The sequence below is a fragment of the Podarcis liolepis genome (genome assembly GCF_965112155.1).
Source record: "Podarcis liolepis genome assembly, chromosome: 8".
NCBI classification, from domain to species: Eukaryota; Metazoa; Chordata; class Lepidosauria; order Squamata; family Lacertidae; genus Podarcis; species Podarcis liolepis.
In genome coordinates this window covers 29032859-29047604 of record NC_139560.1, presented here as the reverse complement: position 1 = coordinate 29047604, position 14746 = coordinate 29032859, and the positions used below count along the sequence as shown (strand labels likewise).

Genomic DNA, 14746 nt, shown 5'->3' with positions numbered 1-14746 from the left:
CCACGGCTGATTCCCCCCAACCATAGGAAATCACTGGGCCTACTAATGTTACTCAGGGACCATATGTATCTGACATACGTTTGAACTTTATTCTGCGTTTGGGTGAGTAATCCCCTCACGACTGGTGGGCAAGTGGGCAAGTGGATTAGTTCAGTGTTGGGAGAACCTCTTCCCTCTACAGCCCCTGACTGTGTTCTCAGTGGAGAGCAGGCCACTTCCCTGATTTGGAGCTACCATGTGTAAATTGGGACCCCTGTTCTAGGTAGTGGAGGGTCTCGCAAGGATGCCAGAATGGAGCCGAGACTTTAGAACCTAACTTATAAAAGGGGCAAGTAAGAAAGCTATCCCAGAAGGGGAAGGGTGGGTTGAAAAAGTGGAATGAGGACAAGAGTGCATTCTGAATGATGGGACAAGAGTGCATTCTGAATGATGGGGAATGGAGGAAGTCTTGTTACATTTCTGTAATTTGCTAAGTTGGATGGAGAAGGGGGAATCCTCTATGATGGATTAAACTGAAAAGCAGAGGAGAGTCAGGTATTCCCAGACCAAAGTAGGCCATCCATCAGGCAGAAATGCAAGGACTCAGGGAGGTCAGGCGTTTCCAGGCTTCAGCAGGGCTTCTGCTGAGCAGGACTGCGGGGTGTTGTGGTGCAAAGAAGGGCATTCAGCAAGGAGCTTCAAGGGAGACTTTGGTGAAGTGGTTGTCAGTCACAGCATTCTCAAAAGCCCACTGCAGTTAGGAATCTGAGGACATTTGTGTTTGGAGGGGGTTGGGGTGTTTCCTGTGAGGAAGTTTCATGGAAAACAAAAAGGGTGGAGGTACCACTGATGATTTCTGAAAAGGGGATCTAAAATGTTTGATGATGTTGCCTTGGATTTCATCTGGATGCAGGGAAGCTTGGCTTCCAACATCTAGGAGCTACATTTCTCTGGTGCATCAAAGTGCTAGAACACCCTCCATTTTGTGTGGAAGGTGGAGGCTGGTCCTGGTATTCAGATCCCATCATCATTAGCTGCCAGGTCCTGACAGCTGCAAGCAGATGATATGGGAGGTGTGTGGACAATATGGAAAGGCTCTGGCAACACTAAGAAAGCATTGTTGTCGAGAGCTGAACATACATAATGACTATTAGTAGTTCTCACAGAATATGGTCTCTCACCATGACAGCCAGTTAAGAGACAATTAGAGCACAGAGCTGAAGTGAAAAGCGGCTGTATGGACAGATAGCTTGAACTTAGGGTATGAACCCTAAGGAAATGTGTTTTAAAGCTATACAAGAGGGAATCAACACTGACAGAAGTGACACTAGGGCATTAGAAAGACTTGCTTTTTCAACTTATTTTGCTCAACCCTTGCTCTTTACTAACCAAGCTCCCACCCCCATTAATTTGGCTTAGTAGAAAGCTTTTATTTTATTTCCTTCCATCCTGAATGATGTATGATTAGCAATACAGCAGAAGTTAAAATAAGCTCTGCTTTAGGGTAAGCGATTGTGGTACGTGTAACAATAAGTACATAAGTACTTAATTGACACTATTTCTTTTTAGTAGCTTTTTTTTCTGCTGCCACTCCACAAAATAGTTTTTAATTGCATGTACACTTATTTACTCCAGATCATTTCCTTGTCAGTTGTGATTTCCAAAGGAAGAACACTCTGAGGTCATTCAGGAAAATGATATCTGATTATTACATCATTAAAGCAACGTGGCTTGATTTATGTCTCCTCAGAGTGAATGGGTTTTCAGGAGAGGTGCTTAAACGTTATCAGGAATGGGGGTGGAGCTCATTTTACCCCCAGGCAGCATTTGAGGCAAGGGAGCTAGCAATATCTCCCCAAGATTGGACGAGAATGGTATTACCCCGGCTTTTCACTGAGAGATTGCTGGTTACCTTCTGTCAGTGAGCAACTGCCTCACTGCAGAGCAGAAGCCCAGCCTTGACTCTTTTGTCTACGTCTCGGAGAGAATTGTTTCTTGGATAGCCAGATTTTCTTCAGGATGACTATGTACAAGAGCAAACGCAGAAACCAAAGGTGTAAGTATTCGCAATTCATTCTTGCATCGGTGTGCTTTTGTTTGTGCGTATATCCAATATAGAAAAATCGATTCAATGAGGAGGATCGTTCAGACTGTACGTTTCTCCTAATTTGATTGAAAACTGTGCCTTACTTTTTTTTCTGCAGTGGATAAAATAGCACAAGTGGAATTTTCAGTGATTTCATGCTACACTCTCTGTATGGTTAGGGGAAGAGGAGATCATAAGAATATGAGAAAAAAATAAGCTCACTTGTTACTATGGAAACCACCAGCAAGTGACTGCTTTATAAAATCAACAAGGAAATGGAGATCAAGTGCTAGTTCACAGCAACATAGCATCCTGTATTCGTATAATTATGATGGGATAGATGGGGGGGTTACCCTAAAAATGGGGGTGCAGGGAGGAAGAACAACATTTGCATCACTACATTATTTTATACAACGTGGCTTTAGATAGACAGACATGTAAGGAGTGTGGCTGTTCTCAATTTTTAAGCTCTACTTTTGAAAGGAAGCAGCCGATAAAGCATAAAAGGAGACAGAGAAAATAGAAGAATGTCTGTAAACTTCATATATATATATATATATATATATATATATATATATATATATATGAACACAAAAGCAGGCAAAATCAACTCCAGGATGAATGAGATGTTATTTCTGTTTTCTTCAAACAAATACAGCATCTGCTTTGGTGTGCTCCTAGTCTAGCCAGGTTTGCACATTTGAGTTAAATGAACAAACTTGTAGGGTTCAAGCTGTCAAGCCCGCAGTAATGTAGTTAAGATCAAAGGCAGTAATCATCAACAGCAACAAAATCAATAGAAGTTCTGCCTCTGACTTCAAGAGAATTGCCCTTTCAGTCTCTTGCACGCACACAGAAAGGTGGGACTAAAGCGGGAATTATCTTGTAAAACAGATGGAAGACAAAAGGGGGAGGATAAAACACAAGCAAACATAAATATACTATTAATGAGAGTTTTGCTATGATCTAGTCTTTGTGAATCCCTGCAATTTGGATATACACAATCACACCTCAGCTTTAAGTCCTTGACTTTTTAAAAAAAACAAATCCAAAGTGTTAGGGGTTCCTAAAGCAACCTCGGTTTGGGAATGTCTGAGAGGATGAGATTTAATTTGCTTTCTTCCTCTTTACACCATATTTGGGAGAGGGTAGAAAAAAGAGATGCACCAGCTGTACACAATTAAGAGTTGTACACAATTCAGCTGTCATTTTATCCTTGTTGTTGAGTTCCTCCCGCCCCAAGAATGGCAACAGAATTGACTTGTTCTGCCCCCTGCCACCCATTTAAGTGAATGTTACCTCTTTGCATCATTCCTCCTTTTTGCTTTTTAGTAATTGAAACTGTCTTTAAGTGTATGTGAAAGAAAGGGAAGAGCTGATTTATCACTCTGGAGAAAAAAATTAATCCCACCCCATTTGAAGGTAACAGTCCTAAAACTACTCTAGTGGCTCTAGGAACGGTTGTGTAGGAGGACTAATAGTTTCTAATTACATTGCATCAATAAACTTTAGTGTTGCATAACTGGCTATTACGCCAATTGGAAAGTGGTTATTACAGAAGGGATTAATTTATCCTGCATGCTTCATAGTACATAGAAGAAAACATAAATCCTAAGTGGAAGAAAAATGAACATTTGGAAGCTGGGTCCATTCCAGTGTTATAAACACAACTAACAATAATAGTTGTAACTCTTTCCAAGATCTGCTGGAAGACATTGTGGGGTGTGAGGGGGTATTTGAAATTAAACGCATGTTATTTTAAAGGCATTTTGGTAACAGGCTGAAGCACAGCAGTGATTTATTCCTTGTTTGTGGAGCTGTGCTTAGAGTGTTGGACTTGGACTGGGAAAACACAGGAGAAAAATCCAACTAGTCCACTCATTTGAAGGCATCAGCCCTCAAACTACTCTAGTGATTCTAGGAAATGTTGTGTAGGAGGACTCATAGTTTCTAATTACATTGCATACAGGACCACACTCCACCACAAAGCGCACTGGGCAACCTCTTGCCATTCACTGTCCGTTAACCAAATGAACTGAAAATGCTGCTGGTGGTGGAATGTACGCAGCCCTGAGAGCTGTTCGACAGTGGAGTGGACTCCCTCAGGAGGTTGTGGAATCTCCTTCCTTGGAGGTTTTTAAGCAGAGGTTGGGTGGTCATCTGTCGTGGATTTTTTTAGTTGAGATTCTTGCGTTGCAGGGCGTTGGACTACAGTAGATGACCCTCAGGGTGCCTTCCAATTCTACAATTCTATGATTATAAGCTCCTTTGAGGAGGGGACAGATAAAAATGTAACAAACAACAAATAAATAAAAGGAACTAAGCTGTGGGCTTCTCTTCCTCCAGGAAATTTGCAGAGTCCAAAATTGAAAGAGTGGCGCATAAAAGGCACTGAAGTTGGGGAGAGCGAGAGAAGAAGGAATAATAGATACTTAATGGCTGGGCACCCTCCTCTAGCGCTAGCTACAGTATGTTGGGTTTAATTGCAGCAGTTCCCTAGACTTTAGGTTGGTTATTTAACACATATTTTTACATACAGAGGGACACTCACAAACTACGGCTGGAACTTATTGGGGTGACTTTGCTGCTCCACAATACTGTTTATCAGGAATGTACTAATTCTAGTTCAAGGGAGAAGGGGTAATGGTTATCTGTGAGATTGTGGCTGCTTAAACACAGCTTAAAACACAGCTAAGTCATTCCTTTTCTCAGTTTGTGGGGAAGCAGATCTAATGCAGTATATTCCAAGGACTAGATGTGGATTGTGATTGACGTGCTGCGCACACCGCTTTCCAAACCAGTGGTGGAGGCACACCAGGGTAAAGGGACATGTGCCTTCGCCTACTTATCCAGATACCCAGTGCTGAATGTTTCCAGATCTAACATACGGGAGCAGGGGTAGAAGAAGAAGCTTCTGTTCTAAAGGTTAAACACATCTCTCCGGTCTTACAGGTGTCTGGCTTTCAGTGTTTTCCACTGCAGCTCCCCACTAGGGTAGGTTTTCAGAAGGAAGGAAAAAGCATTCCTGATTTCAAGGTTCTTTTGGAAGCACTGCTTGTCATAAATGCAGCCCTAAATAACTTCTTTTGGCATTGCTATAAATAATAATAATTTTAGCCTGTGGTGTTGTTGTTTTTTGTGGGTTTTGTAAAACGAGTGGTTCTGCACTTATTTTTTGAAAGCTGCACCTATGCTTATCAGAAAGGAGGGGAGTTAAGAAACAAAAGTATTACAAAGGTATTTATTTAAAACTTGGAAAAGGCATTCATAGTCAGTAGCAAAGAAGGCAACTGCGCTTTGTTGGTTTTTTGTCTGAAGTTAAATACTGGGTTTGATTTGCTTTTTAAAAATGTATTTATGCTTCCCTCCCATAAAAGCTTCTCCGGGTAGCAGAAAGTGTGCAGGCATCTGAAGGAGAGAGGAGAAAAAGAGAGATTTTCTGCTCCATGCAACAACAACAAAAGGACCCTTGAGAGGAAAATATGGCACTTCTTGAAAGCCATTAACCTTTTCCACATTCCCAACAGAGGTGTCTACTTTTTGATACCTCCGTGGAATTGGCTGTGCTACTAGTTTACTGTTGATCCATGCCTTTAAGTTGACATGGCACAGCTGTTCTGCAGCATCTACACTGAAAATGTATGGAAACTGTTCGGAGGTTTAGGTAGGTCAGAATCAGGACTTAGGCACTGAAAGCAGAATGGAGAAAGGGAGTTTCGAGATCATTGTTAAGGGAGCATTAGATATCAGAGATACCTTTTTCTTTCTCGCAACCACTAAATACTATGCTGGCAGGACTCAGGACTATGAGGGTTAGGCAACCTTGGCAAAAGCAGGGCTGGCAACAATAAACTCAATCAGAAATGCATTCTGGCAGACGCTGTACTCCAAAAGTAAATTTCAAAGGCAGTTCGGAGGAAGAGAGATGAAAGCTAGAGGCTCAAACAGAGATAGGCTGAGGCTGGAGCAGCTTCACTGGAGCAGGCAGGCTGTTGGGACTGAAGTGGGAAAGATAACATGTAGGAAGCAGATGTTCCGAATTCAAAGTCAACCATACCTGTTGTGTGAAGTCTGTAATATTTCAGGTGGTTTCAGCTGATGAAAGGGCCCTGTGAGGTGGAAAAGCCATTAGCAAGGTTCATTATTGTCATTCAGAATTACTGCATTATAGTTTCCTTTTCTGGAGAGCAGCTCAGGGACGGAGAAGGACTGAAGCATGGCACTGAGCCCATCAGAGATCAGAGATCTGTGGTGCCTGGTGGATACCATACAACTATGAAACACCCACTAGTAATATGTGCATCATGTCCAAATTTTGCAAAACTCTATTTCCTTTTCTTCAGACAGAAGTGGATAACCTGCCAAAATGTTACGGGATAGGGGAACAGGCCACCACATTCTGAGGTACAAGTTACATATACCAGTAGACGTGCCATTTTTTCAATCTGCTGAGCTGAGCCTGTCTCCAATTTTTGGATAATGTTGTTTTGCTTTATTTATTGTCCTTGATTATTTAATGTTCTTATTGTTGCAAGTTGCCCTGAGAGATGCATATGTGTTGGAAGGGTATCGTATGCCAGGTGTGGGTGCTGAAATAAATAAACAGTGACAAAACATTGACATGTTGGTGCCAGATTAGGATAACCTTAGTTGTAATGAAACCCTTTCTGTTAAAATTCCAGTCTGTCATAGCATTGCCTCATCTTACTGGAGGTACTCCCAGGTTTGGGGATCCAACAAATAAAATACATTCACAGACCTTCACACAGATCACCCACTTTTCTTCCCTTCCTACTGCTGCCCCCTGTGCTTTCTTCTTAATCTTTCATGGTCCCCTCAGTGGCAGAATCAACCATTTTCTCTTCCCCGGGGTGGGTAGCAAAATGGCAGGTTGGCTAGTGCATAGTGCCTAGTAAAGTGTCACGTGACCAGCTCCTCCAAGGCTGTAGTTTGCTTGTCATTTTAATTTGAAGCATTTCTGATCCCAGGGTGAGAGTGGCAGTGTGCTCAGCCAATCAGATGACCCTGGGTTCTGAGGTCATTGAGTGCATCATAGTGAGGATGAGCCTCTTCATTTCTTTCATTAGTCCCTAGAACCCAAAATTGTCCTCTGATTGGCTCAACTCACCGCCACCTTTTCCAGGGGTCAGAAGTGTGTTAAAATTAAAATGGCTGGCAACCAGAGCGTTGATTGGTGGTGACTCACTTCATTTTCTGCTATTATTGGTCATTGCTATAGCACCACTGGACCATCTTTAGGATTATTCAGGAACCTCCTTTGCTTAACAGGGGGCTCATGCATCCTGTTGTCTGGCTCCACTGAATAATATACATTACCATATAAAGAGAAAGCTTCCTAAAGTGAGAAACGTAAGGTCCATCAACACTTTCTGGAAAACCCAATTGCCATTAGTTGAGATTCTGTGAGTTTTCCCTGGGAAACTGGGGCAAATGAAGGTTAGGATAAGCCCTAAATCCAGTGTTTAAAATTATCTAACTGCACCAGAGCACAAGAGAATGTAAAACAGAAATTAAATGTGAATTCTAACCTATCTAGATTTTGTATTTGGACTACAGACCATTTTAAGGAAAACACCATCCAAGTCACAGGTATAAAAAATTGCTGAAGAAATACCCTTCAAGGTATTGTAGGAGGAAATGAATCTTGTTGCTAATGCTGTTTCAGGGCCATGACAAGTCAGTATAATGGGGGATAACTACTGGAAGACTTAAAATCGGATCTAGCATACATACTTGTATATCATTGTGTGCTCAAGATGCAATTGTGGTCCAGATTGGGTTTTATTTCCATTGTCCTTTGAAATGACCTTGAAACTCAAATATTATTTCCTCCCTGCTTTTTATACACCCATGAAGCGTGTTTGTCTTACAAAAGAAGGCTTTGTGGCTGAAGCTTCAGCCTTGAATAGTCAGATTGTTTTCCCATCAGATCCTTAAGTGGGCTCATTTGTTGTAGGGCTACAACCTCATGCAGTTTGGTTTCCACCTTCCCTGTAGGACAGGTAGCTTGGAAGAACAGACCAGCAATTTAGCCAGTTCCCGTTAATACTGGAAACAGGACCTTCTGTCCCGTTTGACCTTGAGCTTTGCTGTGATTCAAAACAATGAACTTCTTATTCCTCTTACAAGCTCTGATGCTCAATGTGAATTGCAATTCACTGTTGCCAGGTTTTCTCTACATTCTCCACATTTCAAAGAAATTCTCCGAAGGTGGTAAGCTATGATTTCCTCTTTACACTAGCACTGAGTTGAGGTGCTAAGTGCTCCCATGTGTCACACAAATACCTGAAGTAGTCATGGTTCCTCTGTTGTATTGCATTAAGTTTAATTGTTGGTTTATTTCAGTAAACAAGGTGACATTTTAACCACCCCAAACTGGAGCACTGTGAAGACATTCACTAATTAGGAAGAATAGCTTCAGCATTTATTTTCCTGATTTACTGTGCCCTTAACTTTGTGGCACATCAGACCATTATATGGTTTTAAACAGTGGCTGTCAGGTTTCAGCACAACTCATGGACGCTTCCTTTAGGCATTATCTGATACCATTCTCTGATGCTGTTCAGATGTTGTAAGGCAGAGGGTGGGCAGAAAGTATATTGGAATCTACTGGTAGATATCTGGGTGATTTGCAGTGAATCAATAGCAAGAACAAGGAAGCTCCTTCAATTCTAAATTGGACTGCTGAGATGAAGAAAGCCTGAGGGTGGGAGACCAGAGTGGAATCCAACATAGCACGAAGTCTATCCTTCCATCAGAGCAAAGATGCTTCCTTGCACAATGGAATGCTCTCCCTCTCTCCTCCTGGACCAAGCATGTGCTCAGAGGCACCTTATTCCTTCATTCTATGGGTGGTAGATTACCTCCAGAATCAGAGATAGCATGCCTCTGAATACTACTGTAGTTTCTGGGGAAGGGCAGCTAGAGGGGGCTATTGCACTTAAATTTGGCTTGTGGACCACACATGGGCTCTGGTGCTTAGCCACTGCAAGAACAGGATGGTAGATAAGCCTTTGGTGTGAGGACCTATCAGGAATCTTCTTGAATTCTTTCCTCCCTGGCAAAGAAAAGCTACTTGAAGGAGAGCTTGGAGAGTGATGGGCAGAGACAACAATGCTGAGGTAGTTGGCCATAGTCAAGCCATGGATCTAGCTATCTAATTTTGATCCTACCCTCCGTCCAAGTAGCTCTGGGTGGCCTGCAGCATGGTCCACCCTCCTGTGAAGTAGGTTAGTCAGTGACCCAGTGAACTTTGTGGCCAAGCAGGAATTTGAACCCACATCTTCCTAGTCTAGCCACTGCATCATACTCAACATGTATGAGCCAGCTTTGTATGTCCAGCAACTTACAAAAAGTTTGATAAGGCTGAAATGCATCTTGTGCAAAAGATAAATTTGTTTAGTGTGTGCTTTAAACCCTCAACAACCTGATCTCCTCCACATGTTTTGGAATAGTGAGTCTTGTGCTCCATAACATCTGGAAGGAGCCAGGTGGACAAATCAAATACATGCCCCCCTCTCCCAGGAACTGCTGGTGTTCATGCACAAAATAATATATTTCTGCAACTGTCCTAAAATGTAAACTCTTATTTAGCGCGGTTTTGTTACTAGCCTAATCTTTATGCTTCTTTTTTGAAATACAAAAGTGAATTCTGGTTTAAAAGAGAACAAAAGGTCAGACCCAACCATTTGTGAAGCTCATCCGGACTGCTGTTTACGTCTCTATTATGCTGATAAACATTAGCTGTTTGGAAAACCTAATAATCTGATTCATAAACAGCTCACACAAGCTGGTTTAAAAACTTCTCTGGCTGTCATCAGAGAAGTAACCTTAAATTTTAACTAATGCAAGTACGAATTGCTGCAGCTGTATGCAAATTGGAAGTGAGGATTGAAATTTATATACAGCGCTCAGAATAATTGGCTTTTCCAAAACAATTGCCTTTAACAAACTGACACCTGCGTGGCTGAAAATAACTAGGCTCTGTATCTAAAAACCCCAACAGAATAGATAGCTGAAGCAGTTCTTTTTAGTGTGCTTTGAATAATTTCCTGTATCTTAATAACATTTCCAACACAAGTGACACTTGAGAAAGAAAGAGTCGTGGCTGACAGAAAAATAAAATGCTCCTTGATTAGATGTAACCTGCCACTACAGTTCCACTGTCTAAGTCAATTGCAGAATCTGCTTTCGTGAACAACTCTGAGGAAAAGAAGGTCAGGCATCTGTGGAGGATGCTTGGGTACAGTGGACAACATTTTGTACGTTGCCACCTTGCAGGAGTGAGGAGAAATCTATGCTGCCTTTCTTGAGTCACTCTGTGCTTTTGCTCTCACGGAACAGGATCTACTCCTGAACAAATTGGCCCAATCTAGTATTAATGGGCACATTTTAGTACTGATTAAGAACCTATCTGTATTCAGGCCACATAATAAAGGCTATAGATGGGGAGAAGGGACAGTTTGAACCTTGAACATCTCAAAAAGGTCGTTTGTAGAGCTTGAAAAGGTGCAGGAAAGGGCAACTAAAACGATCAAAGGGCCTGAAAAACTCCCTAGGAGAAAAGCTTACAATGTTTGAGGCTTTTCAGTTAAGCCAAAACAGGAATTGGGGAAATGATACTAAAATGAAGGGTCAGCAAATTAAGCTGAATTCTAGAACATTCAGGAAAGACAAAATGAAGGATTTCTTCACACAGTGCATAGTTAAACTCTGGAATTCCCTCCAGCAATACGTGTTAATGGGCCCCAAAGGGTCTCCAAAAACCTAAATGTTATATGTATGTGAAGATGCATATGTAAACACACATTAAAAGCCACCAAAGTGGCTCTAAAATACATGCACAATATAATAACTCTTAAAAAAAAAAGCTTTGCCAGTGATGTTGCATGCTCAAAATCCATTCACCCTAAATAGTCTGCACATTGCTGATCCTGAACAGGCCATTTAGGGAAAATTGAGAAGATCCCTTTTCCCAGATCGTAGGTTTAAAACAACAACAACAACTTGTCCAAGGAACCCTTCTACTGATGACCACACCTTGGAACAAGAGTATTGCAAGGCTGGTAGCACCAGATAAAATTCTGAGCACAACCCAGATATATAAGTCAGAGCATACAAGGCTCTGGGCAGAAGTTACTCATCAGGAGAGCAGTTCTGTAGCATTAAACAGCAGCCCTTTGGGTGGTTGCAATATACAGCTGTCTTTTAATTTTGTGGCTCATAGCTATGTGCAAACTCTTAAAAAAATAATTTCCCAGAGATGATAATCTTCAAAAGACCCTGTCATGCAAGGGAAATTGAAACTCTTAAATTGAAGGGAAAAACAATAATCTCATTCACCTTCATTTCTTTTCCTCCAGAGATGGTTACTGGCTTGCTTCTCAGATGGTTTCTATTGCTTGTTTTGTGTTCGCTTTTTAAAAAAATGGATAATTGCAACCTTTGTAGGAAAAGATAATTGCACTTATAGCCTGCAGTGGTGGTGCAAAGCACGCATTCAAGTGCTGTTGAGCTCTGTTGACAATTTGAGAATGATAACGTAACTACCTTACCCGCAAGCAAATGTAACTTTAGGATTAATGGTGTCTGTATTCCTCAGACGGTGTCCCAAAGGCTTAAACTGACAGAGTTGTAAATGAGTTTGGACAGAGATTTTTCATCACAAGCACTGGGTAATATTATCTCCCTCACACATAAGCACTTTATACTTTTTATTTGTGTCTGCTCTCATACGTCAGTGATTTTCCCTGCCTGCAAGGTCACATCCTGGCCTCCCCATGTTACCGCCTCTTTCCTATATGCTTGGAAGAACTGGGCATCTAATAATGAAAACAGGAATTGTAAAATTTATCTTATAGAATCTACTATTATTATTCAATCTCTCTCAGGGATGTTACACAGCTTATATGGCTGTGAATGTGTGCACATACCGGGTGTTACCAGCATCATGTAGATCACGAGTGTCAGATTGTAGATCAGGATCTACTGGTAGACCTCTGGGTGATTTGCAGTAGATCAAAAGAGAGCCTGACTCCCAGTTATTTAACTATAACAAAGTGCTTTCTCCACAAGTGGAGAAGCATGGGGTAACCAGAATATAAGAAGAGCCTGCTGGATCAGACCAGTAGCTCATCTGCTCCAGCATCCTGTTCTCACAGTGGCCAAACAGATACATTTGAGAAGTCTGCAAGCAGGACATCAATACAATAGCACTCTGTGCACCAGAGATTCCAAGCAGCTAGTATTCATAGGTATCCTGCCTCTGAGAGAGGAGGGAGAACATAGCCATCATGGCTATTAGCCATTGATTGTCCATTATTATTATTTATTGAATTTATATGCCGCCCTATATCTGGAGGTCTCAGAGCAGTTCACAAAAAGATCACAATATATAAAATAAAAATAAAATTAAAGTAAAAACAATAACCCAATAATACCCCCCCCAAAAAAGAGCCACATTTTAAAAGGGTATAGGATGTTGATCAGGTCAGCCAAAGGCCTGGTTAAAAAGGAATGTTTTTGCCTGGCTCCTAAAGCTGTATAATGAAGGCGCCAGGTGAGCTTCCCTGGGGAGAACATTCCACAGACGGGGAGCCACTGCAGAGAAGGCCTGTTCTCATGTTGCCACCCTCCTAACCTCTCGAGGAGGAGGAACATGAAGGAGGGCCTCAGAAGATGATCTCAGGGTCCTGGTAGGTTTGGCTGCAAGAACATAATTTGACTGTGAGATCTGTTCAATTTCCTAGGCTCAGAATGTGTTCGGAGGTGCCCTGTTTTGTAAGTCTAACTGTCCACATTTGAGCATTTTACTTAGCTTTGAATCCACTTTCCCCCATTTGAATTAGGCCAGAATAGTCCACACCCGCAATCATTTGTATATGAGGAACAGCTTTGGTCTTTCCCATTCATACTGGTATGTGCTCCCTTTTGCATTTGTCCCTGCCTTCTAATTTCTTAGTTCTGTTTTGCTGATGAAGTGCTGACAGGGCATGTATACAGATAACTGTGCACATTATTATTTTTATTATTATCATCATTATCATCCAGAAAATGCACAAAAGCACATAGTCAGGCAATTGTAAATTCTTACCACACACTTTTGCAATTTTCTGGTTTTATGTAAATCTGAGGGATCAAAAGAGGCAGGGGAATGTAAGGCGTCACTCCTCTGTTCAGGAGTGTGCCAGGATCAACAAGGAAGAAATTAAAGCAATTGTAAATTCTTGGCACACACTTTTCAGATTGCTGCGCAATATCTAGTGTAGAATTTTTTTATGTGGTTTGCTTGTGTAGTTTTCTGATTTTGTGCAATCTGAGGGACTGTGTGTGTGTTTGTGGGTAGGGTAGGAGGGAGGGAGGGAGGGGGGCACCATTCAGGAGCCCACCAGAAATAATTAAGGCCACAGCCAGAAAAGAAATAAAAAGCATACACTTTTCAGCTTGCTGCTGCTGTAAACATTTTTAATATTATTTGCTTGTGCAGTTCAGTCCCCAACCATTCCTGCCGCCATTCCTGATGCTGCTACCTCTTCCCGCTCCATGGCTTCCACTTACTTGACTGCTGTTATATTGTGGAAAGTGACTGCTTGAGCTGGACCCAGATCATTCCTCTTTCCAAATAGAACCCCCAACTCCTGCATCAGCTGTCACCATCGCCCTGGCCATAACAGATGGTGAGAAGTCTACCAACGCCCAGCTTTGGCCCAGCATTGGAGCAGTAGCCAGTTCTTCTGTCTTCCTCTCCACCCAGCTGGTCCCCAGATTAGATCTATTATTCCTATCTTGAAACCTCAGTGGCCTTGGCCACCTTGTTTTGAATTCTGCTGTGGCCTGCACCCCTAGCATATCTCCTAAGCAGTTTTATTGCATGTGTGGATTCCTCTGTAGGAAACAGGCACATGCAGCCAAAGTGGGGCTGTTTGAAAGCCCTCTTGCAAACAGTTCTCTTTGCAGAAGCTACGTGCCTATCCTCCTACCCACCCAACACCTCACTCCCTGACAACTCCAAATCATTCCAGGCAGCCTGGCACAAGGAAATTTGGGGCTGTCTCAACCCAATTTGGTTAAAGCATGGATGATTTGGTTAAAGCATTGAGCTTCGGCTGAATCCTGTGCACCACACTATTATTTTCCGATGCTTTTGGTTAAAATCAGTGCAATATGGAATGATTCGGTCCACCATCGTATTCAGAATGGCAGCTGACAGCATCCAAAACTTGCTGCTGCCTCTCAGGAACTGTCGCACCAAATTGGGTGACAGTATCTTCAGAGGTGACCAAATCAGCGCAGTTTGGAATGGTTCAGTCAGCCATTTTGATTCAAAATGGTGTCCAATGGTATCCAAATATAGGCCCAAACCTGCTCCTTCATCATACCAAATTGGGGGGTGTCCAGACTGGCACAGTTCGGAACCATCACAGTTCTGTCTTCCATTCACTGTTTGAAAAAAAAGATGATAATTATACTTCAGTGACTATTTCATTCTTGGGACTGTAGACAATCTTGTCAGGTTGTCAGGCTTTATTGTCCTTCATTTAGATGCGATTGCAAAGCAGTAGATCAGTGGTAAATTGTAGCATTCATTGTCATAAAGGACTTCTTTATTTTTTATTCACAGCAGTAATTAGTTTAGAAATGAGCATAATTTCCTTTGAAAAA

At 41.9% G+C, this 14746-nt stretch overlaps 1 protein-coding gene across 7 annotated transcripts in view; it reads left to right on the top strand.

Annotated features, from left to right (window-relative positions):
- RALYL (RALY RNA binding protein like) overlaps positions 1-14746 on the top strand; it is a 263198-nt gene that overhangs the window by 200813 nt on the left and 47639 nt on the right. Inside the window, exon 1 of one of the 7 annotated variants that reach the window (XM_083517406.1) lies at positions 1782-2035. The exons of the other annotated variants lie outside the window; for them this stretch is intronic. Coding sequence (XP_083373532.1) covers positions 1999-2035 — 37 coding nt within the window. The 5' untranslated portion in view covers positions 1782-1998. Of the gene's footprint in view, positions 1-1781; positions 2036-14746 lie in introns of those variants that run through there. 7 annotated transcript variants of the gene reach the window in all.